Raw genomic sequence first — 24,206 nt, 5'->3', positions numbered from 1 at the left:
CTCTATTTTGTGTCAAAACCCTCACGTCCTGAGTCTCACAAACACCAAAATGGCGACTGCAGCGGCGGCAGCTCGATCTGTTTTCCGATCAACCACCGTCCGTCACGCGGCGGCGCGTATAGCCTCCCAATCCAAATCTGCACGCTCCACCTTTCCTATCCCTAATCGGAATTCCTTATCTAATCGCATTTTCCGGTAACTTTATATTCAAAAATCTTGAATTGATTTGGGTTTTAACTAAAGATTCCAAATTAATAAACTTTACATTCATGTTGTTATGTATGTATATCGTATTGCAGTTGTCCAGTGGAAATGAGTGCTTGTTTGGAATCACTGCAACCTTTTCACACTGCCACTGCTTCATCCTTGATGACCTCCATGCTTACTCTTTCAAGAAATGGTTATGGTTGGCTCCCTGAAGGTGATTTCATGTTCATATTATTAAAAATTTGATCTTTTTGTTGTTTGATGTGTTTATACTTGTTGGGTTGATTGGGGGGGGGGGGGGGGGGGGATTTAGTACACGATCCTCCCAACTGCCGGAGTGAGCCGCTACCCGACCAAGCTAGCTCCACGGTGAATTCCCCTTGCCGAGTTCTTACCCTGGGCGACATATGCCACTCCCAAGACTCGAACCCGGTACCTCTGGGAAGAGGTGGGTGTCGGTGGCCAACTGGGCTACCCCAGTTGGTTTGTTGGGTTGATTGGTTTTGTGTTGTTTTGGATGTGGGTTCTTTTGTATGCATTTTGGGCTTGTGGGTTTTTAGATAGAACTTTAGTATGTGAATTGTGATGGAAGGGTGGATCCTAGGGGTGTGCACGGTTTGGTTATTAGCATAAACCGTAACCGTAACCGAAGTTATCGGTTAATTGGTTTGGTTAATTCGGTTAGTTTGTCGGTTTTCGGTTCGGTTCGGTTAATTTCGGTTAATAACTAAATCAAACAGGGGCTAAAAATTTTGCTTAGAAATACATGTAATGGAAGTATAAGTACATGAAATGGATGTATAAATATAAATACATGAAATGGAGGTATAAATACATGAAATGAAAGTATAAAACATGAAATACATGAAATGGAGGTATAAAATAAAAACTAGAAATATATGAAAATATAAATGGTTCGGTTCGGTGAATTTCGGTTAATCCATGGTACAAAAATAACCGATAACCGACTTTCGGTTAATTCGGTTTGGTTTCGCCGGTTTTCTGTTCGGTTAACGGTTTGGTTATTGCACACCCTTAGGTGGATCATATGTGTGCTCTTGGTTTTAGAAAGCGAAAAGCGCACTGTTTTTCGTACATGAGACACTAAGCGAATATATATTTTTTTTATATATTTAATAGGTTTTTTAGCATTCTCTAACCAAAGTATAGCTATAAATAAGCTTTAGAGTTAAATACCATATTAGTCCCTGTGGTCTGGGCCATTTTGCCAGTTTAGTCCAAAGGTTTCATTTTTCGCATGTGGATCCAAAAAGGTTTCACCGTTCCCATTTTAGTCCACTGGGTTAACTTCATCCATTTTTTCTGTTAACGAGAAGGGCAATTCGGTCATTTTATATGTAATTCTGTTAACTAGAAGGACAATTTGGCCATATAAAATAATCGAATTGCCCTTCTCGTTAACATAAATAATGGATGAAGTTAACCCAATGGACTAAAATGACAATGGTGAAACCTTTTTGGACCCACATGCGAAAAATGAAACCTTTGGACTAAACTGGCAAAATGGCCCAAACCACAGGGACTAAAATGGCATTTAACTCTAAGCTTTATATATTTTTAACATATAAATTACCTACATGTATAACCTGAAAAGCCTGTTGTGCAACATCCTGCTGCTCAAAAAAGGCCATGTACATGAGGCGCGCGCCTCACCTGTGTATAATTCTATGAACCAGCACAGGAAAGAAATTCTTGTTTATATACTAGCGCCCTTATCTTTCTCTGTTTTATAGGGTTTTGTGGAACTAGATAGAGTAGATTCTAGAGCCGTTTATGTGTTAGGATAATAGGATTACAACCTTTCGATGAATCCTCCATTTGATTGTTTGTTCTTCGTTAAACAAATCTTTTTACTTGGTACTTATCATGATCATGGATTCGATGATCGAATTCTTAATTTTTTCATTCCTCCATTGTATCTCAATGGCATTATATATGTGATTATTTTCGGTTTACCCGTAATCCGTTAACCCTCCAAAGTCTTTTCATGATTATTTTTGGGCTTTTTTTATTGATTAGGTATCTAACGAAGCGTCATAGGTCCCTTCTTGATAATCTTTTCATCATGAGTTTCGAGTAAGTTGGTATTACGGGACAGAAATAGTTTCACACTTTCGCTTCAGTTTTACTAAAAAAAAAATTAAGAAAGACAATAAACGGGCTGGAAAAAGGGTCGGGCCCAGAAGCGCATAGAATCTGTCTGGCGTACTTGTACAAATCAATGTTCTTATATTCGTTTCTTTCTTTGATCTCTGTGTATATTTTCTTTAGCCTTTTCGTCTACTTGTGGGCATCTCCATGTCATATTTTAAACCGTCGTAAAATATTCCTCGTCACAAGTAGAATTTCGTTTCTTCCTTTTGTTAAAGTGGTACATGCTTCATTTGTAGGCGTTGACAAGACTAGATGAAGATCAAGAAGCAAAGATGGAATAACTTGGATTTTTTTTTTTTTTTTTTTTTTGTAATGAAATATTAACTTTTGAAACAAGCCTAACTGTTATAAACGTGTTCGACTTTTATGCTACGGGTCAGATGTATTTTTATTAATCATGTTGATACACGCTCACATTCTGTTCATACATGGTTTATTCGAGATTTGTACGAATCGGTTTATGAATTATATTCTTGTTTAATCAGCTTGCAACGATGACGTGTGATGAGTTTTGAGAAGCATCAAGCAAAAAAAATAATCTTCTAGAAACTTCGCTGTTCGATCCATAGGGACCCGTATCTTTGTTCATGTTATTAAAGAGTTGCAGAAGCAGCATAGCGATCTCAGTTTATGCGAACGACTAAATTTCGTTTCTTTTTTTTTTTTTAATAAAGACAACTTATTGAATATATTAATTTCTTGTGTGTTGTTTAGTTTAAAGGGTGTTTTAAGTATCGATGAATGGTATGATTAGACGTGAAAACCGACACTAATATGATGTATGTTGATCAGCTTGCAACAATGATGCATGATATCTGGAACTCGAGAAACGATGTCGGATGAACTCGGATAAAGTTGGTTTTTTGGATCAGGAAGATAAGGTCTTGGTGGATGAATATTGGTGTGATTTGATCTGCAAAGTGCACAATTGTATGCCAGTTTTATCTTTTGTTTAATGGCTGGCTTCAGGGCCTCTTGAATCTTTGACCATGGTTTGACTTTATTTTTTCTTAACGGCAATTTTTATTAGAAAACCTAAAAACTATACAACAAGATACAACATCATCATCGTACTCAGTAAATTTCACCATGAGTAAAGCTAAGGTATGGTCTGAGGAGGGTAAGACGTAGACAACCTTACCTCTACCCTATAGGACTAGAGAGGCTGTTTCCAGTGAGACCCCCGGCTCGATTTTATCAACAAGATAGCTTGTACGATGTTTTTTTTTGCGTCTGAGCCAAATATAGTATTATGCATCCCAAGTAGGTCGCAAACTGAGAAGGCGTACAAGGGTGGGATCAAGAGCCATGATGAGATCATCTCCACTGTCTCATCCGAATCGTTGCATAAGGGGCAATGGGGCATAGGTTTACGAGTACGGTTATGTGCTTTTTTTCTAGCGCTGGTCAATACGCTACATGAATGCAGTAACATTTTCGTAAAACTATCTAAATATTAAAAGTTAACATTAGGTACAGTCTACTTTTTATCTCACACATATTGCCAGCAAACTTTTTCACCTTTGTCAAGCACCATATGTTTTGAGATGTTTCACTAAGGTGTTAGGTATTTAAAAATGTTGAATTTAGTGTTTTAGCTAACTAAATAACTCTTTTATTTGTTATACGTATAGATGGTACTTATTTTATATATTTCAATATAATTTATGTTTGTTTCTTTTGTTTTTTAAAATATACTTTTGTGTTCGTTCTATTTGCACAAATCGTTACGTTAACCATCATTACGGGTGTTTTTTTTATTAGCATACATTTTGATGTTTAAAACCAAACCACCTAACCACCACAACACGCGGTGGTAAACCACTAGTTAACATTAAAGCGCATTCATCAGCTATGGTGTATAGAACTGCAAACGAATCGAAGGGACACAAACAAGGCTTTGTTTGTGTTCGTTTGTTAAGGAAATACTTGTATTTACAAACAATTCATGAACACTTAACGGACGAGATTTTTTTTCGTGTTCGTTCATTAAGAATATGAACAGGTTTGTGTTCATTTGTTAATTTTAGGTACCGAACACAAACGAACGCAAACATTCATGAACACACTTTCATCATTACATTAAGAAGATCCACCCGAAGTATACTAATGAAATTGGGAATACTTGAATTGGGTTTATTTGTCACGGTTATCTCAAATAAAAATAAAAAAATATCAAAAATAAAAACGCTAATTAACTATCGAACATAGTAAACTGATGGCAAAGTGTCATCAAAGTATTTTCTAAAAGCAGTTAGAGAAAAGATGAGGAAAACCTCAACCTCAAAGTGATGAAATTTATTCATAACTTACAAATAACCAACCAATAGAAAAGCATATGTCAACTGCATAACCTGGCTTTTGAGCAGTTATCTTTATATCCTTACTCAAATAACAAAACCAAAAAATCTTGTTGTGGTCTAATTCCCCTCTCCACAACTCCAAATAGTACATGAATGGAAAATTAGTGTAAGAAAAATGGAATCAAACTTTATATGCAATTTGCACCATCTTTAATGCTCAAAGATGATCGATGATCGCTTTTGTAAATTCCGAGGTTGTTGATTGGCCACCTAGATCGCCAGTTCGGTACTTGCCTTCTGCGATTGTCTTCAAAACCGCATCTTGGATTTTATCGGCTTTTTCATTCAGGTCCAAATGGTGAAGCATTGATACGGCACTTAGTAATAAAGCGGTCGGGTTTGCCAAATTCTACATATATAAGAAAAATTATGGTGATGATTAAAAGATGAATAGTGTTTAATTTAATAATATCTCACAAGCTCAAGAAAAAAGCTTCTCATAGTATAAACACACTAGTATAAGTGCAAAGGAATGTAATAGACCAACAACTGTTTAAACTTTAAATGGTTAACTATAAAGAAATGTGATTTAACTTTTACTTTTTACGTAGGATGCACCATTTTTTGCGATTCACTTACGAATGAACTTAATCCCACGTGAATTAACATGCCATTTTGTGATTCTCATACTAAGTAGTTAATGCGGTAAAAAAAAAAGGATATCGGTCAAGGACCATTATTTGAGATATCGGTAATTTCATACCATGCAGAATTTATATATATAGAAATTTAGCACTAACAATTCAGCATACTTTCCTACCATTTACAAATTAACCTTTTGCAACTTGCAACACTTTCAATTGTAGCAAGTAGGAACTCATTAAGACTTAAAACACTAACAATTAACAATTAGGACTTAAACACTAGTAGTAGCAATAAGAAGAAAGCCATATGGTAGAAGTGTAGAACTATCAGGAAAATCGGTGATATATCTGTCAAATGCCGGTCCAATATCGATAAAAATTTCAGTCAATATCGCCGATAATATCGGTACCCATATTCTGACCGGTATTTTGTACTGATATCTCACCAAGGGACCGATAACCAATATATCAGTGATATTAACTGCAAAATTAGAATCACTTGGAAGACGAGAACTATGATGAAAAAAAAACCCAACCCTGACTACACATATAAAATGCTTAATGATGAAATAAAATCGACGCTAACCTTTCCAGCAATATCAGGAGCTGAACCATGAACGGCCTCAGCAAGAGCAATACCACCCTCTCCAATGTTTAAGCTGAGGATGATGTCATGTATTTAAATTCCATATAGTAAAGAGAGATACATATATATATGAGAGAGAAAGGTTAACATACAAAAGCGCTTATCATACTTCACGTACGCGACAATGGTAACCGTCAGATCAGGGCTATAATCACGCATGGAACATATAATAACGCATGGGATCAGTTATTTGGTGATAATCACGCATGGGAGGTGATAATCACGCATGGGGAGTATAAGCACGCACGTTAAGATGCTCGAAAATGTAATCACGCACGTTATGTATTTGGTCGCGTACGTTAATGTAGGTTAAGCCGTGAAGTACATTATACTTTCTCTCTCTCTCTCTCTCTCTCTCTCTCTCTCTCTCTATATATATATATATATATATATATATATATATATATATATATATATAAACAAAGAAAAAGCAAATACCTTGGTGTTAAACCCAGTCCTCCAATTAATCCAGCACACAGATCACTGATGATGTCACCATAAAGATTGGGCATTACTAAAACATCAAACAGCGTTGGATTCTTCACAAGCTGTAAATTGAAAATAAATTCATCTTTATTTATACTGATTAAGATAAGATATTGTATAGAAACAAAGAGATAAAATTTCCCACCATCATACAGCAATTGTCGATGACAACTTCCTCGTACTTAATCTCCGGGTACTTCTCAGCAACTTCACGACAGCACTACAGATGAGAGAAAACAATCAGTATAGCGCCACATGGAATTAGATTTTAAAATAAAAGAAAACGGAACATAATAAAAATAGACCTTCAAAAAGAGACCATCGGTTTTCTGCATGATGTTAGCTTTGTGTACTGCAGATACTCTCTCCCTACCATGTGTTTTAGCGTAATAAAAAGCGTATTCAGCGACCCTCAGACTTGCCTGTCGAGTGATGATTTTGAGACTTTCGACAACTCCCCGCACCACCTAACGTCAACAAAAAAATGTCATTAGATTTTTAAATGGTAGAAGAAGGTTTGGGTAGACACGGGTAGGCCTGTAAACGAACTAAAGTACCGAACGTTCATGAACTGTTCCTGAACTTGTTTAGCGGGAAGTTAAAGTTTGTTTATTTAACAAAAACGAACGACGTGAACACACGTCCTGTTCTTTCATTCACATTTGTTTATGTTTGTTTAATTATGTTCGCTTCAATTTAAATACATAAGCACTTGTATTTATATAAATATTAAGCATAAAAGGAACTTTCTAACTACTTATATAAATAAAACTAATTGGTAATTGAACTTTTTAGTAATAAAAATGGATTATCCAATGGAACTCATTGTAATTAATCACTAATGATATAATTACATGGTTAGCACCTGTGGTTTACATATTTTGCCATTTTCATACCTATTTTTTGAAAACTACACCATCGGTACCAACTTTTACAAATTGTCCCATAATTAGTACATGTGGTTGTAGAATTAATTACATGGTCAGTACCTGTGATGTATCAATGGTAAATCATTTTGTAAAAGTTGGTACTAATGGTGTAATTTTCAAAATATAGATATGAAAATGGCAACATAGGTAAACCACAGGTACTGACCGTGTAATTAATGCATCACTAATTTATATAAAAAATTACTTTATGTTTGTTTATGTTTAGTCCTCTATGTACATTTGTATTCATTTATGTTTGTTCAATTATGTTCATTTGTGGTGTTTATTGTTTGTTAAATTATGTTCGTTTAAGTTTGTTTGTTTATGTTCGTTTACGTTTGTGAACTGTTCGTTTAGGTTTTAAAAGAACTAACACGAACATGCCTATTTTCTTAATAAAACGAACATGAACAAAAAATGTGTTCGATTATATGTTCGTGTTCGGTTAAAGTTAAATGAACAAACGGGAACATGCCTTTGTTCGTATTCGTTCGACTCATTTACAAGCTTAAACACGGGTCCACTTTTATTACTGGTCAAACAGGTTGGGTGGCAAGCTTGTTGGCCATTTTAAACAACTTATAAACAAATTAATGTGTTAGTTATGATTACGAAAAACGATATCGGTAAAATAATAAACTGAATCTTAGATTAAAAAGTTTCGAAAGGTTGTCTACATTAGAAAATAACCACTTGACCCGTTTGAGAAAAAATTTAAACTTGACCCGCTTGAGAAGAAAGTTAAACTTGGCCCATTTGAGAAAAAGCACAACCAAAATCCGGGTCAAACTTACCTGATGTTCAAGACCACTGTACTCTCCTTCAGTGTTTTCACGGATGGTAACAAGATTAACATCGTCATATCGAGTCTTGTAACCAGGTAAGCTGTAACATGGTCTGACATTTGCGTACAGATTCAGTTCTTTCCTCAACGTAAGGTTTAAGGAACGATGTCCTTTTCCGATTGGCGTAGCCATTGGGCCTTTTAAGCCCACTTTATTTCTTCTTACTGACTCTAGACTTTCCCATGTGAGATAGCTTTGGGTCCTCGGGTCAACTTCTGTCCCCACAAAATGTTCTTCCCATTCAATTGGAACCTCTGCAGCATTGAATACCTATAAAATGTAGGAAAAAACATTAACATGACCGAAAAGTTACATTCTAGAATAGTTTTACACCTCTCCATGAGCTTTCTACTAGTCTAAGAAAACAATATCTCTTTATTATGCACAGAGAAAAAATATAGAAGATACTAAATCGATACCAGTAGAAGAAAATCCGTGTAAAAACTTATAGCATAATCAATATCCCTGGTAATCTCTAACTATCTACGTGTAGAAACTTAATCGATAAACGCCCAATCACTCTCATATAGTCATATATAACTAAAATATGTCCCTGGGTTCTCCCAACGTATATAACAGGCTCATACACCAGACCAAGTGCAAACACACACAAAATAAGTTTAATAGTAATCTTCACTTCTCATCATTGATTCAACTTGTACTTTATACAGAAAAATAACACTTAATCTGAACCAAGTACTAACATTTTATCAATCATGAACGCTAAACATATACATCTTCCAAACACTTGAATTCGATTACGCTACACACGCGCACCCAATTTTTAATTCTAAATTCTATATTTGACCACTTGGATATAAAAACCAATTATCCTTAATTTCACCCAATGCATACAACAAGTTTATACACCTGACCAAGTGCAAACACACACACACTGACACACACACACAACATAACTTCATTTTTTTTATAATTCAACACATAAGCGAAAACATTAGCTAGCAGTTCCATTATACATCCAAAAACCAACAATTAGGTTAACCAACAGACTCCTAGATCTCAAACTGCATATCAAATCAAATTAGTAAGTTACATCAACCAAACAGTGTTAAATTCACAACAAAACAACACACAACAACGAAATTTCAAACCACAAACATAATAATTAATATACATAACAACAGTATAATTAACAAAAACCTAAACAGTAAAGCATCAAATCATCATAACTCTGTTGAAAAGTATAACCGTGAAAACAAATCGGACCTGTTTAACAGATTCGGCGATCTCGGGACCGATGCCGTCACCGGGGAAGAGAGTGGCGCGGATCAGATCGGAAGAGGTGGAGGAAAAGCTCCGATCAACGGCTGAGAAAAGTGCGACGGTAGGGGTGGTGGCGCGGGTGCGGAGGAGGCGTTTGGCGATATGCAGAGCCATCGGAATCGGAAAGAGTGGCCGGAGAGATGATGGATGACGGAATTAGGGTTACAGGAATTTTGAGAAATTGAGATGAAGAGGAAGGGGAAGAGAAGAATATTATTGCATTATTGGGGGAAAAGGGGTTTGTGTTAAGATATTAATAAAATTGGGAAAATAATTATAGTTATTGGTCAACTATAGCCAAAATGTTATTATTCCAATCTTCAAAGGGGTATTTCATATTTGGGTTTGCTATGATTATGAATAAGTAAAAGGTCTGAATACAAGAGGTTTAAATCATTAAGAGGCAGTATAATGCTTAATCGTTCAGAGCAAATGTCTGATTAATTCAGATTAGAGGTCTTAACCATTCAGACTCAGTATAATGCTTAACCATTCAGAGTCAAATGTCTGAACCATTCAGACATCTGCTTGCGAAACAAACAGTCTGAACCATTAAGTACTGAATCAGTAAGAGGTCTGAACAATTAAGAACTAAACAAACAGCCCCTTAATTAAACAAGTTCTACATAAAATAAATAGTGGGGTTAATTTTGTGTTGGTCCGAATTGATTCGATTTGTTACAGGGTACAGTTTACAACTCAAATTTGCAATTTTCAATTTACGTGGCCATGCATGTGTAATGATCAAACCACATGGGCCATTTCTGCAATTAACTCCTTTCATAGTGGTCAGATTAAAAGCAATGAAGGGTTTAGATTAGTTTTACTCTTCTCTATCGGTAATCTATACTATATAATAAAAGAAACCACTTTTGGGACACTTGTCATCATATTAGGGCATCTCTTATAGATAATTATTATTTTAATTTAATTTTTTTAATTAATTATAGATAACTCTCCTATTAAATATTATTTAGTTTAATATCTTATAGATAATTATTATTTAGTTTAATCTTTTTTTCATTTATAATATTATTTAGAGAAAATTATGATTTTGGCCCCTGTAGTTATATCACTTTTACCCTTTTAGCCCAAAAAAGAATTTTTTTAACATCTGAGACCCCAACGTCTTTTTTTCTAACCCTTTTAGCCCCTAACACTAACCTCATCCATTAAATGTTAAGGGCCAAAAGGGTTAAAAAAAGACGTTATATTATTTAGTTTAATATCTTATAGATAATTATTATTTAGTTTAATCTTTTTTTCATTTATAATATTATTTAGAGAAAATTATGATTTTGGCCCCTGTAGTTATATCACTTTTACCCTTTTAACCCAAAAAAGAATTTTTTAACATCTGAGCCCCCAACGTCTTTTTTTCTAACCCTTTTGGCCCCTAACACTAACCTCATCCATTAAATGTTAAGGGCCAAAAGGGTTAAAAAAAGACGTTAGGAGCCAAAAAGGTTAGAAAAAAAGACGTTGGGGGCTTAGATGTTAAAAAAATCTTTTTTGGGCTAAAAGAGTAAAAGTGATATAACCATGGGGCCAAAATCGTAATTATATTATTTGATGTATAAAATTAGATTTATTCAATTCGTACAATACATGAGGTTTTTAAGGATATATATTTTTTATTATTTAGTACAGAAAATTACATTTATTCAAACCGTGTAATACGCATGTTTTTAAAGATGTAATTTTTTTATTATTTGGTATATAAAATTACATTTATTCAACCCGTGTAATAAATGAGGTTTTTTAAAGATGTATTATTTTATTATTTGGTAAACAATATTATATTTATTCAACTCGTGAAATACACTTGGTTTTAAAGATATAACTTTTTTTATTTTGTATATAAAATTACATTTATTCAACCTGTACAAAATTGTCTTTTTATTATTTAATATATAAATTATATTTATTCAACTCGTGCAATAAAGAAGGTTTTTAAAGATATATTATTTTATTATTTAGTATATAGAATTTATTTATTCAACCCGTGTAATACACGGGGTTATAACCTAGTGGCTTTTAAAAGAATTTCGAGTTTAAATTAGTACCATTCGATATTCAAAACCATAAGAAACCGCCTTTTAACATTGAATGGTACTTTCATGGATGATTAAGATACATTTTATACTTTCTTTTCTACTGTATAAATGGTAATCGTTGCTATATCATGATATCACATATCTAATTGTGACAAAACGGTTCTCAAAATTTAAGTGACCCAACTCTTATATATATTACTAGGGAGAAAGCTCGTGCGATGCACGGCATGAATAATAGCTATTGTTTGTTTGTGGTAAGACGTTTTACACGGCCGGTGCATAACATGTAAGACAATACGCCTACAAAGGGGCGTGCTTAAACTTTATTAAAGCATGGACCATAAGTTGTTTCGTTGGCAAAACTTGCCGGCAAAAAAGAAGTGTAAAAAGATGTCTTCCAAGGAAAAAAACATGAAACAGAAAAAAGAAAAACGCATAAACTCTCGCATGCCTTCCTATCTTATTGGATAACACATAGACCAAACTTTAACTAACGCATGCCACCGTCATCCCCAATCCCATCACCAGCCAACTGACTGCAGTGAAATAACAAAAAGAAAAGTATTAAAAATGGTATACTATGTTTACGTATATATGCATCGAAAAGTAGCACGGGTTTTCATTACTAACACCAAGTGCAGACGGTATACCTTTCATATGGGTCACTGTCAACTGTTTCTTCTGAATCCGAATCTGCATAAGCAGGCCTACGAAGGAAAAGCACGAAAAAGTTATGTAGACGGTTATCCAAAAATAAATATGCACAACTACATTGTTTATGGAAATCAATCAATTATAGTTGAAAGTTTTATATTTTTAATGTAGAACAATGCACTTTTATATTTACGAACTCAAGTTTCCGACTGTGGTAGCCTCCTAATTTTAAAATAGAGTAAACATATACCAGGTATGTAAATAATATTTCAGATCGAGGAGAAAGGTAAGTAGCACATCTTTAATTAAAATGGTTTATTAAACAGGGCACGAATAAAGTGTAAGCCGATATATACCTTACGATCGGTTCAACGCGCTTAATTGGTGTCGGAATGGGTAGTACCCCTTTGTCTTTAGCGTGGATCGATGGAGGTGTGGAAGAACCAAAGGGCTTACAACCATCTCCATCTAGCAGGACATTCTTGCAGTTGAAGGATTCAAAATGGCCATGATCATAATATGTACACGAATCAAGCTGGAGGGTCTGAGTGCTGCCCACAAGAGAGTGCAAACAATTGGGCAGTGTTGAAATGCTTCCATCAGCGTTCCTTACCATCACCGGAGTGAACTTATCCTGTATGTCAGTGGAATAAAGGTTGTAGACGCGTGACAGGCCAGTCTCTGCTGTGAGTATACTATGAGCAGTGGTCTTTGTCAAGCGTTGGGCGGTGTCTTCAAAGCAGACAACGGCAGCTTCGGCTGTTGAGTCAAAAACCTCGAGTTCTACCCTGAAATTGTGCAAGGTTTGTACTTTATTTTTAGTTATAAGCCTGCATGAGAATGGCTACAAATTAAGACAACTAAATATTTTTATAAACAAACCTTGCTCTGGGGAAGACAACGGGGTTTTCGCACCCATCACACCACATATCATTGTCTTTACGCCACACACCTTTCATGCAATTCCCACTGCCACATGTCAGCCTGAACCAATCTTGGCTATTGCGTATGCGTTTGACTTCATTGGTCCTCCATCTTTATGTACCATTCGATAACCCTAGCCCTTAACGCCTTCATTTGTTCCTAAACAGTCAACACCAAAAACAATCAGATCATCTTCACCTAATTTTAAAACAGAAACAGACTATACGAATGCTAAAAATTAGAAATCAACATAAGAGCATAAAAATTACACATCTATATCATCCAAAACACAAACACATAATCCAAATATTTTAAATATTTTATGAGATCAAACACCTCTGTTCAAAGTTATAAAAACCCAAATCAAGAAAACTTCAAATCCAAACAAAACAATATAATTGAAAACGACACAGATAGGGTTCGTTGATTGTTACCTTAGCCGCCGGTACTTAACTCAGATTGGTTCGGTAGCAGAATCCTAGTGGTATGAAAATGAATTGAATTAGGAATTAAAAAAAACACAGGAGTGAAAAAGGAATTGAAATTAAAAGATTAGAAGTTAAGAACCCTAACCCTAAAATCCAGTTTCTAAATAAATCACAAATTTAATCCAGAAACACAGTGTTTACTAAGGGAATTAGTAACCAAAGGTCAAACCATAATCAATCAAATCCAACATGATAGAATTAGTAGGTATAAGGTATGGATTCGAATGAAGAGCACCTGAAGGTATTTAAAGATTCCCCTGTGTGTTATTGGTTGAAGAAATTCAGTTTACATGAGGAAGAACCTGTTACTAATGCCACTTGAGCTCAAACAATGAGAACCCTTGATCCAATCTTACCGCAGTCGTCGGAATAATCATTTGTAGACTTTGATTGAACCAGAGGGATGAACTGTTAAACTTTTGAGTAACAATCTGGTTTCAGTCGCTGCCGGTGATGATGACTGTGTGCGGCAGAAGAGGTGTCCAGCGGCGATTGGGTACGTTTGTGGGTGACCGGCGACGGAGATGGAACGTCTGAGTGGTGGCGACGGCCGGTGCTTGATGGGGGTGGGTGACCAGCAAAGTGTAGGTGGTGTTTGGAGATGGAGGGCTCCTCAAGAACAGACCTACTATTATGGAGGTCATAATTGTCAAAAACCATATAACATGGATGTTTTAATTCTGCGATCTTATGATTTTGTCGGATTATGTTTAATCTCTAACCAGTCATATGGGTCTTATAGGTTATGATGATGGTTGGGCTATATGGGAAGACTATTCAAACTATAGTTATGTTAACAACTTGCAAATTGTGGCTCCGGTGAGAATAAAATAAATACGTTTTTCTATACGTTTTTTTTACTTTTGAACTCACATATTTAACAGGCTAATAAGGTTGTAAAAAGTTGATATAATGATATGAAACATAAACATAGACAAATGCGATACCGACAACTTATCACCAAAACTTTCAATTCATATGTATTTTTTTTAAATGCAGATACAACTTACAGACCAGAATCATGAATCAATATTCAGTCTACGGTTATATTAACGTAAAGCTCTTCATCCAATCGTCTAAATTCACCAAGAAGAAACCCATTCTCATCAACAATCATCCCTCCGTATTTCTCAAACCAATCTTCATCCACCGATCCAAATTCACCACAAACATTCTCAACGACCATAGTGGACTCACGTGTCGTTTGCGATTTATTGGCCGATGTATCGGTCTTGGAACATGGAGATTCAACTTCATCATCATCGGATAGATTTATTACTTCAAGAATTGGATCATATGACCCAACTGAACTCGTGCACTCTTGTTTGGGAATATGGATCTTGTTTGACCCGTTGACTGGGCCCGAAACCGGCGTTGTTAGAAGTCTTTTGTATTCTCTGTAGTTAGTAGAAGAAACCTCTGATAATGCCCTCTTCGAAATTGTTTTGTTTGTTGTTGATTGTAGAAACGCATCGAATGGGAAGAATATATTGAGACTTGGGGTCAACCAAATGATGGAAGGAGATGAAGAGTTGTTCTTAAAATTCCTTTAATTCTATTATTTCGGTTATGTTATCTTTAATTATTGTAATTCTAATTTCTCCTTTAATTCCATTAATTCAGTTACTTTAATTCTATTATTTCAGTTATATTATCTTTAATTATTGTAATTCTAATTTCTTTTTTAATTCCATTAATTCAGTTACGTTATCTTTAATTTTATTTTAAGTCTAACAAAAGGAGATGAAGAGTTGTTCTTAAAATTCCTTTAATTCTATAACACACATATATTTTAAAGTAAATGTTTAAAGTTTTTTATTCCTTTAATTCCATTAATTCAGTTACGTTATCTTTAATTTTATTTTAAGTCTAATTTGTTACAATTATAATATTAATTTTATTAATTTAAAGAAAGAATGTATTTAAGAGACTCATGTATTTAAGAGTCTCATTAATGAAGGTTGTAAAATAGTTCATATAACTAAATTTAATTTGAAGAAAGAATGTATTTAAGAGACTCATGTATTTAAGAGTCTCATTAATGAAGGTTGTAAAATAGTTCATATAACTAAATTTTTAAATATATATATTAATTTGAAGAAAGAATGTATTTAAGAGACTCATGTATTTAAGAGTCTCATTAATGAAGGTTGTAAAATAGTTCATATAACTAAATTTAATTTGAAGAAAGAATGTATTTAAGAGACTCATGTATTTAAGAGTCTCATTAATGAAGGTTGTAAAATAGTTCATATAACTAAATTTTTAATTATATATAGATTATTGTTATTATTATTGTTATTATTAATGTTATTATTATTGTTATTATTATTATTATTATTATTATTATTATTATTATTATTATTATTATTATTATTATGGGTAGGGATATGGTAAAAAGTGTCTAAAATGTGAGAAGGGTAAAAAGTGTTTTAAACCATTGGATATTTGATCTAATGGTTGAGATCAATAGGGTATAAAATGTAAATTGTGTTTTAATTAGAAGGACCTTATGTAAAATTAAAGGGCAATAGTGACTTTTCCAACGTTTCAAATATGGTAACCGTTTCAAAATCCCCATCAATCTCCTATAAATCAGCGAATTTATGGTAACTGTTTCAAAACCCCCTTCAGTCTCCTAAAAATCAGCGAATTTCTCGTACTGAAATAAATTCTTCGATTTCCTTCACAACAACTTTTTATAACACTATAAAGAACATTATATTACATGATAAAACACTATAGGAAGATATAACACTATCTGTTTACTGTAAGACACTATACATAAATAAAACACTGTTGATGGGGGATAAAACACTATGAAAAGGAACAGTATATTACATGATAAAACACTATATGAAGATATAACACTATCTGTTTACTGTAAGACACTATACAGAATAAAACACTATTGATGAGGATAAAACACTATGAAAAGTAACAATATATTACATGATAAAACACTATAGAAAGACATAACTCTATCTGTTTACTGTAAGACACTATACAGAATAAAACACTATTGATGGTGATAAAACACTATGAAAAGGAGATTAAAGATACATGTACATAATATAACACTATTGACTGGGGAATATAACACTACAACAAGAACTTACCGTAAACAATTAAATAAATAGAACAAATCGAATTCGAATCACATCCCTAATATATCGCCTGATATTTTTGGCAGTTATCTTTGGAAATCAATTAATTGATAAGAATGGATAAGTACTAATATACCCTTTTGAATTAATTAAGATAAGGGACACTTGTCATTCCCAAATTATTTCTCACACTTCTCACAAAAGTTGGACTTTTTACAGGATCCTCTACCTTATTATTATTATTATTATTATTATTATTATTATTATTATTATTATTATTATTATTATTATTATTATTATGGGTAAGGATAGTGTAAAAAGGGCATAAAGTGTGAGAAATGTATTATAACACTATATATAATACTATATAACACCATATAAACACCGTATAACAATATGTAACACCATATAATACCATATAACAATATGTAACACTATATAACATTATATAACAAATATAACACTATACATCTATCATAGACATGCTATCAGACAAACTATAGTGTTATATTTATTATATAATGATATATAGTGTTAAATAGTGTTATATGGCATTATATGGTGTTACATATTGTTATACGATGTTTATATGGTGTTATATAGTATTATATATAGCGTTATAATACACTTCTCACACTTTTTACAGGATCCTCTACCTTATTATTATTATTATTATTATTATTATTATTATTATTATTATTATTATTATTATTATTATTATTATTATTATTATTATTGTCACACCCCTAATTTCCACGTGTCACCGGTGGGCCCGGTGGGGGATTCCGTGACGTAGTTGATATCATCATATGTCAAACAACACAAATTATAATGCACAGCGGAAGCAAATGAAAATAGATTTATTTCAACTATTAATTGTAATATCAAGTATCACAACCAGTCAAAATAGATCCACAGGCGGATCGAAGTAAAAAGAAAGTAATTGTTCAACAGATTATGCATCCCAAAAGCTTGCGAGACTCTACGATGCTAAGGAGAAACCAGCCTATTCCGTATAGCACCTGCACTTAATCTTTTTGGGGAAAATACGTCAGTTTGCACTGGTAAATACAATTTAACTGACTCATTTTGAAAACATTTGAAAAATTGGTTTTAAATGCACAAGGCACAAAACTCTTTATAACTTGGGAATAATTAATCAGAGTTAAACTTGTAAAAGATTTACATGTTTGTTGACCGTTCAGTCGCCCGAGTCGTGTCGGGTTTAAGGTTAAATGACACACCACATGGTATAAGTCCGCGGCGGGAAGCCAACGTTAATACCTTAAAAATAATAGACATAAGACCGGGTGTACGCCTACACCCGACTGTCGAGGTCGTGGCCAAAAATGATGCCAAGGATATCCGGGACATGGTCATTAAGCTCCCAAGGGTACAAGAAACAAACAACACCAGATTTTCAAACGGGTCCCATTGGTAATACCCATCTACTAATGAGATGGAACCAACCGCCCGACCAAGCGGTATATTACATACCGTACCCCCAAGCCCGTATAGGGAAAATAAGTTAAAAGTATTTACCTGAGCAAGTATAACCACAATTTCAAAAATGCACGTGTCTTTTACTGGGCTCCTACTCTGGAACGAAGGTTATAATAACCTATTAGAATCCTAACGGGTCTTTATATATAGCCTAAGCTTAGACCGGTTAGTTTTAAAGAGTAAACTATGGTTTAATCGCGAGGAATGCGAAAACCGGGAAAGAATATGATTTAGACCCTACAAGCTTGGATACTTGTATAATATGGGTAAACTGAATATATTCTGAATTTTGAGACTTAGATGTTATGGTTTGACCCGTTTCGGCCAATATGCGCGAACTAGTCACATAAGCCGATCCGAACGCGAAAGTGCGTAACGAGTAACCATATAAGTCATATGCAAGTTTCCTGAGATTATATGCACAAAATATGTTGTAACATCAGAAAGGTATGCCCACATATGCCCCAAATGTTTTTATACGCCAATTACGCCTCAAAAGGGCATTTTAGTAATCTTACATAGGTTAAAAAGGATAAAATGGGAAATCTGAGTTTCCAACTTTAGGCTACTGTTATAAGGTATATTTTTATAAAATATATCAGTAGGTATTAGGCCTTTTATATAAAATCTCATTTTGACATATACTATGTCGTAAAAATGCCTAAAAAGGCGATTTGGAGCCATTTACGGGTTTTTATAGAAAAGCTGATATTTTTATATTTCCAGAAGGTTCAATATATCATTTTTAATATAACAAATCAGTAGAAAAAGGTTTCGGGTCAAAAGGATTTGTAAAACTCATTTTATGACCGAAAAGGGTAAAACCGGCATAAGCCGAAATAAGCTTAAAACACTAGGTTAAGCTCAGCCTAAAAATAAATAAAAATCTCCAAAAATCCTAAAATATTATTTTATAACAGTGGGTATAAAGTTTTGGCATAAAAATTCGGGTTTAGATAGGCTATGCGTTAATTACGCTAATACTTTACTAAGAAAGCCTCTATTTACGCTAATAAGCATAACTCTTAATCTAGACCTCAAATTGATGTCAAATTTTGGGGACAACTTTATATTTCAGTAACTAAGGTGTCTACCCTTTTACATTTTCAAAAATTATGATTCTTGGACATTCGGGCATAATGGTCAACATATGGGCTTTTAGCGGAAACATGCATACGAACTAAATATCTAATGAACCATATTGTGTAATCACAGGAGGATATACTAACATGTTAATAGGTCCAAAAGAAGCTCTAAGGCAGATTCAAACTTGCCTAAAACGGGTCAGAACTGAAAGTCAAAGCGAAAGTCAAACTATGCGACTTTCGGTTCCGAACCGGGTCTAAACAAAAAATTGTCGAGTTGAACATGTTGAAACATGTTCTTACACTTATTACCAAGTTATATAAATTTTCAAACAGGTTACATACAACCTATATTGCTAATTATGCGTTAATTCAAAGATAAGCATTCTGTTGACTTTTTCTAATTAGCTTTGACTCGACAATTAACATGCTTAGAGTGGGAATCTGGAAATACCCTTTTAAAGGTTTGTTACCCACTTAATTACCTTCCTAAAGGTACTTTTAATTCGTGATTAGACAAGGTACATTATGCTTAATCACGAAGTCAAACCTTAATTACGACGGTTTGACTTTCGCTTAATTAACTAAGCTAGAAAGGATTAAAGAGGGTTAAGGACACTTACAAGAGTCCTAAGATGGATTAGAGAGCTTAAGAAATTGCCTTGATGACCAGAGGATTTCCAGAAGTGCCTAGCCAAACTTCCCAAGTGAGCAAAGCTCAAATGTTCAAGGTCAAGTTCTTTATATAGGGAACCCAAGACTCTTGGATCAAGCCAAGCAAGTCTAGTGTTGATATAAGATCATTACAATTGTCCCTAAGGGGCTATAAACAGCCTATGCAGCCCATAGTAACTCAATTTTTACAATTTAAGTCGGTTACAAGCAATGGACAGGCAGCTGTCCAAAACATACTGCCAGCGACGGTCTTACGGACCGTAAGCTTGAGGCTTTACGGTCTGTAAGGACCTCTTGCGAACCGTATGCTACATGCCTTGCGATCCGTAACCAACTTTACTGAAACATAGTTCAGGTGCCTTCTTTACGGACCGTAAGTCTAGAGCTTTGCGGTCCGTAACCGTTCATGCGGAACAGAATCTATATACCCTGCTTACGGACCGTAAGCCAAAGGCCTTGCGGTCCGTAAGCGATGACCAGAAGACAAAAATTTTGCAACTTTAAAGTCTTGACCATGCATTTACAAAACCGAAACATGCCTATCTTTTGCAGCTTGTGGGACCATCTGACCAACCTTTGCATGAGGAGAAGACTCTTACATGTCCCCTATTTCATTTATTCACAAAGGTCTTGACAATTTGACGGATATTTCAAAGGAATGGGTCTTGAAGTTTTTTATAGAAGTTGGCCATTATATAACTAATGTTAATCACAAGGATCTTATTAAATTTAGGAGTAGTAACAACCTTCATTTCCATAGTCCTTAATAAAGATGAACTTTATTTATTGAGAACAACCGGTTATTGTACGAGATGATCATAAACTGATTTAAGGATCTTGGGATTTATAAAATGTCGGGTCGCTCAGAGGTGATTTAATAACATGTCGCCCTTGGGTCGTTCAGCGGTAATTTAAAATACATGACGCCCCTTTTTAATTAAGTCCTACCACATATCTCTTTATTAAACCCGGTTTCTCTGACACGTCTGTCGCAGAGGACACGTGTCTTTATTTAATTGGACAAGAATTTCCGAGGTGTCACATCCTCACCCCCTTAAAAGAAATCTCGACCTCGAGATTTATTGGAATAATTGAGGGTATTTCTCCTTCATCGTGGATTCTAACTCCCACGTATAATCAGGACCTCTACGGCCCTCCCATTTGACCTTGACAATGGGCACATACTTCCTCCGAAGTTTCTTTACCTGTCGGTCCTCAATTGACACAGGTTTTTCTATAAATTTCAAACTCTCATCAATATGCACATCTGTATGGGGTATGACTAGCGATTCATCAGCCAGACATTTCTTTAAATTGCAGATGTGGAACACATTGTGAATGCCACTAAGCTCTTCTGGTAAGTTTAACTTATAAGCCACTGATCCTACACATTCGATGATTTCGAATGGTCCAATGTATCTTGGGCTTAGCTTACCTTTCTTCCCAAATCTCATTACTCCCTTCCAAGGAGACACTTTGAGCAAAACTTTATCGCCGACCTCAAATTTGAGGGATTTTCGCTTACCATCGGCATAGCTTTTCTGCCTGTCACGGGCAGCTTTTAGGTGCTCAATGATTTGGGTAACTTTGTCAGTCGTATCCAGGACTAACTCCGGTCCTGATACTTGAACGTCTCCTACCTCGGCCCAGCAAATGGGCGTTCTGCATCTTCTACCATATAGAGCCTCAAAAGGCGCAGCCTTAATGCTGGTGTGGTAGCTATTATTGTATGAGAACTCGATTAGAGGCAGATGTCTATCCCAACTTCCTCCTAGGTCTATCACACATGCACGAAGCATGTCTTCTAGGGTTTGAATAGTACGCTCACTTTGCCCATCCGTCTGCGGATGATAAGCCGTACTGAAATTCAGTTGCGAACCTAGAGACCTTTGGAAACTTTTCCAGAAGTGAGATGTATATCTGGTATCTCGATCAGAGATGATGGATACCGGTACGCCATGTAGAGCTACTATCTTATCCATATATAATTGGGCTAACATGTCAGAACTGAAAGTTTCTCTAATGGGTAGGAAATGAGCTGACTTAGTCAGTCGATCCACTATCACCCAAATAGTATCATTTCCCTTTGGCGTTTTAGGTAACTTGGTAATAAAATCCATCGTTACCATCTCCCATTTCCAGGTGGGAATTTCAGGCTGTTGTAGCAAACCTGACGGTTTCTGATGCTCAGCTTTGACTTGAGCGCATGTCAGACATTTAGCCACATGGGTGGCTATAGACTTTTTCAAGCCTATCCACCAATAATTTGCCTTCACATCCTGGTACATCTTATCCGCTCCAGGATGGACGGAATATTTAGAACTGTGGGCTTCCTTAAGGATGACGTCACGAAGACCTCCATAAATAGGAACCCATATTCTTCCATTCAATCTCAAGATTCCGTCCTTGCCATAGGATAACTGTTCTTCAGTCACTCCTAGGTTCTCATTGGGGTAATTAGCTTCTAGCACTGCTTCCTTCTGTGCAGCTAACAACCTTTCATGCAGACCATTCCTGACCTCAATGCTTTTGGCGTTGATTCGGATTGGCTTTATCCTTTCCTTCCTGCTGAGGGCATCTGCGACTACGTTGGCCTTGCCTGGATGGTATCTTATTTCACAATCATAGTCATTTAGAGTTTCCATCCATCTTCGCTGCCTCATATTCAATTCTTTCTGGTTGAACAGGTGTTGCAGGCTTTTGTGATCAGAGTAGATCACACACTTCGTGCCATACAGGTAGTGCCTCCACAACTTTAGTGCAAATACAACAGCACCCAATTCTAAATCATGAGTGGTGTAATTTTTCTCATGCACTTTCAATTGTCGTGAAGCGTAGGCGATGACCTTGCCTTTTTGCATTAACAAACAACCCATCCCAGTGTGTGATGCATCACAATAGACTACAAATTCATCAATACCATCAGGTAACGTCAACACAGGAGCGTTACTTAATTTCTGCTTCAAAGTATCGAATGACTCTTGCTGCTTAGGCCCCCAACTGAATTTACTATTCTTGCGAGTCAGCAAAGTTAGGGGTGCTGCAATTCTTGAGAAATTCTCGATGAATCTCCTGTAGTATCCAGCTAAACCTAGGAAACTGCGAATTTCCGTAGGTGTCTTTGGTTCTTGCCAATTCATGACGGCTTCAACTTTAGCGGGATCCACTTGAATACCACGCTCACTGACCACGTGTCCAAGAAATTGGACTTCTCTCAACCAAAACTCACATTTGGAAAACTTGGCATACAGCTTTTCTTGGTGAAGCAGCTTTAGAATACTGCGGAGGTGTTTCTCGTGATCAGCTTTACTCTTGGAATAAATGAGAATGTCGTCAATGAAAACTATGACGAATTTATCCAAGTAAGGTTTGCAAACGCGATTCATGAGATCCATGAATGCGGCAGGTGCGTTTGTGAGCCCGAAAGGCATCACTAGGAACTCGTAGTGGCCATAACGAGTCCTAAACGCAGTCTTATGAACGTCTTCTTCCTTAACCTTCAGCTGATGATATCCTGATCTCAGATCTATCTTGGAGAAGTAGCTTGCCCCTTGAAGTTGATCGAATAGATCGTCGATCCTGGGTAGAGGATACCTATTTTTAATGGTAACCTTGTTGAGTTCTCGATAGTCGATACATAGACGCATCGAACCATCCTTCTTCTTGACAAATAGAATTGGTGCTCCCCAAGGAGACGAACTAGGTCTTATGAAACCTTTAGCCAGCAAATCATCTAACTGTGTTCTCAATTCCTTCATCTCCGTTGGCGCTAGTCTATACGGTGCCCTAGCAATCGGTGCGGCTCCAGGAATAATATCGATCCTAAACTCTACTTGTCGGTCTGGTGGCAAACCAGGCAGTTCTTCTGGAAATACTTCAGGGTATTCAGATATAACGGGGATATCTTCAATCTTCGGCTTTTGTTCATCAATGGTTACCTGTGCCATATAGATGACACAACCATTCTTCAAACATTGGGATGCCTTGAGCATAGACAACTGCTTAGGCAATCCATGACGAGTATCTCCTTGAATAGTGAGAGACTCACCAGTTGGAGTCTTGATTATTACTTGCCTTCTACTGCATACGATCTGGGCTTGGTTATGTGATAACCAATCCATACCCAATACTACATCGAAACCAGCTAATTTGAAGGGTAGCAGGGATAGAGGAAAAGAGTGGTTCCTAATGGAT

The 24,206-nt window shown here is 35.5% G+C and overlaps 2 protein-coding genes across 5 annotated transcripts; one reads left to right on the top strand and one right to left on the bottom strand.

Moving 5' to 3' along the window:
* LOC110881889 (protein NUCLEAR FUSION DEFECTIVE 6, mitochondrial) lies at nt 1–3,427 on the top strand. Of its 4 annotated transcripts, XM_035975554.1 has the most exons (4): nt 1–195; nt 300–421; nt 2,248–2,304; nt 2,619–2,796. In XM_035975554.1, the coding sequence occupies exons 1-3, from the start codon at nt 50–52 to the stop codon at nt 2,253–2,255; spliced, it is 276 nt and encodes a 91-aa protein (XP_035831447.1). In that variant the 5' UTR covers nt 1–49; the 3' UTR covers nt 2,256–2,304; nt 2,619–2,796. The 4 variants fall into 4 exon arrangements, with proteins under 4 accessions (XP_035831447.1, XP_021985726.1, XP_021985735.1 ...); XM_022130034.2 differs by lacking the exons at nt 2,248–2,304; nt 2,619–2,796 and adding an exon at nt 3,175–3,427; XM_022130043.2 differs by lacking the exons at nt 2,248–2,304; nt 2,619–2,796 and adding an exon at nt 2,868–3,076.
* Nucleotides 3,428–4,636: 1,209 nt separating this feature from the next.
* Nucleotides 4,637–9,763, bottom strand: LOC110881909 (3-isopropylmalate dehydrogenase, chloroplastic). Its single transcript, XM_022130048.2, has 7 exons — nt 9,463–9,763; nt 8,185–8,505; nt 6,767–6,928; nt 6,607–6,681; nt 6,414–6,523; nt 5,916–5,988; nt 4,637–5,094 (listed from the first exon to the last, which is right to left on the bottom strand). The coding sequence occupies exons 1-7, from the start codon at nt 9,631–9,633 to the stop codon at nt 4,903–4,905; spliced, it is 1,104 nt and encodes a 367-aa protein (XP_021985740.1). The 5' UTR covers nt 9,634–9,763; the 3' UTR covers nt 4,637–4,902.
* Nucleotides 9,764–24,206: the final 14,443 nt, after the last annotated feature.

Source organism: Helianthus annuus, chromosome 1 (genome assembly GCF_002127325.2).
Source record: "Helianthus annuus cultivar XRQ/B chromosome 1, HanXRQr2.0-SUNRISE, whole genome shotgun sequence".
Classification (NCBI taxonomy): domain Eukaryota; kingdom Viridiplantae; phylum Streptophyta; class Magnoliopsida; order Asterales; family Asteraceae; genus Helianthus; species Helianthus annuus.
Note: the sequence above shows the minus strand (reverse complement) of the source record. Positions and strands in the feature narration are given on the sequence as shown.

What these genes read in the sequence shown, in the direction of transcription:
- LOC110881889 (XM_022130034.2), top strand. Translation starts at nt 50, where the DNA reads ATGGCGACTGCAGCGGCGGCAGCTCGATCTGTTTTCCGATCAACCACC. An exon ending in TTATCTAATCGCATTTTCCG is followed by an intron (nt 196 to 299) that starts GTAACTTTATAT and finishes ATCGTATTGCAG; the next exon opens with TTGTCCAGTGGAAATGAGTG. An exon ending in TTATGGTTGGCTCCCTGAAG is followed by an intron (nt 422 to 3,174) that starts GTGATTTCATGT and finishes TATGTTGATCAG; the next exon opens with CTTGCAACAATGATGCATGA.
- LOC110881909 (XM_022130048.2), bottom strand. Translation starts at nt 9,633, where the DNA reads ATGGCTCTGCATATCGCCAAACGCCTCCTCCGCACCCGCGCCACCACC. An exon ending in TCGCCGAATCTGTTAAACAG is followed by an intron (nt 8,506 to 9,462) that starts GTCCGATTTGTT and finishes TACATTTTATAG; the next exon opens with GTATTCAATGCTGCAGAGGT. An exon ending in CCGATGGTCTCTTTTTGAAG is followed by an intron (nt 6,682 to 6,766) that starts GTCTATTTTTAT and finishes TCTCATCTGTAG; the next exon opens with TGCTGTCGTGAAGTTGCTGA.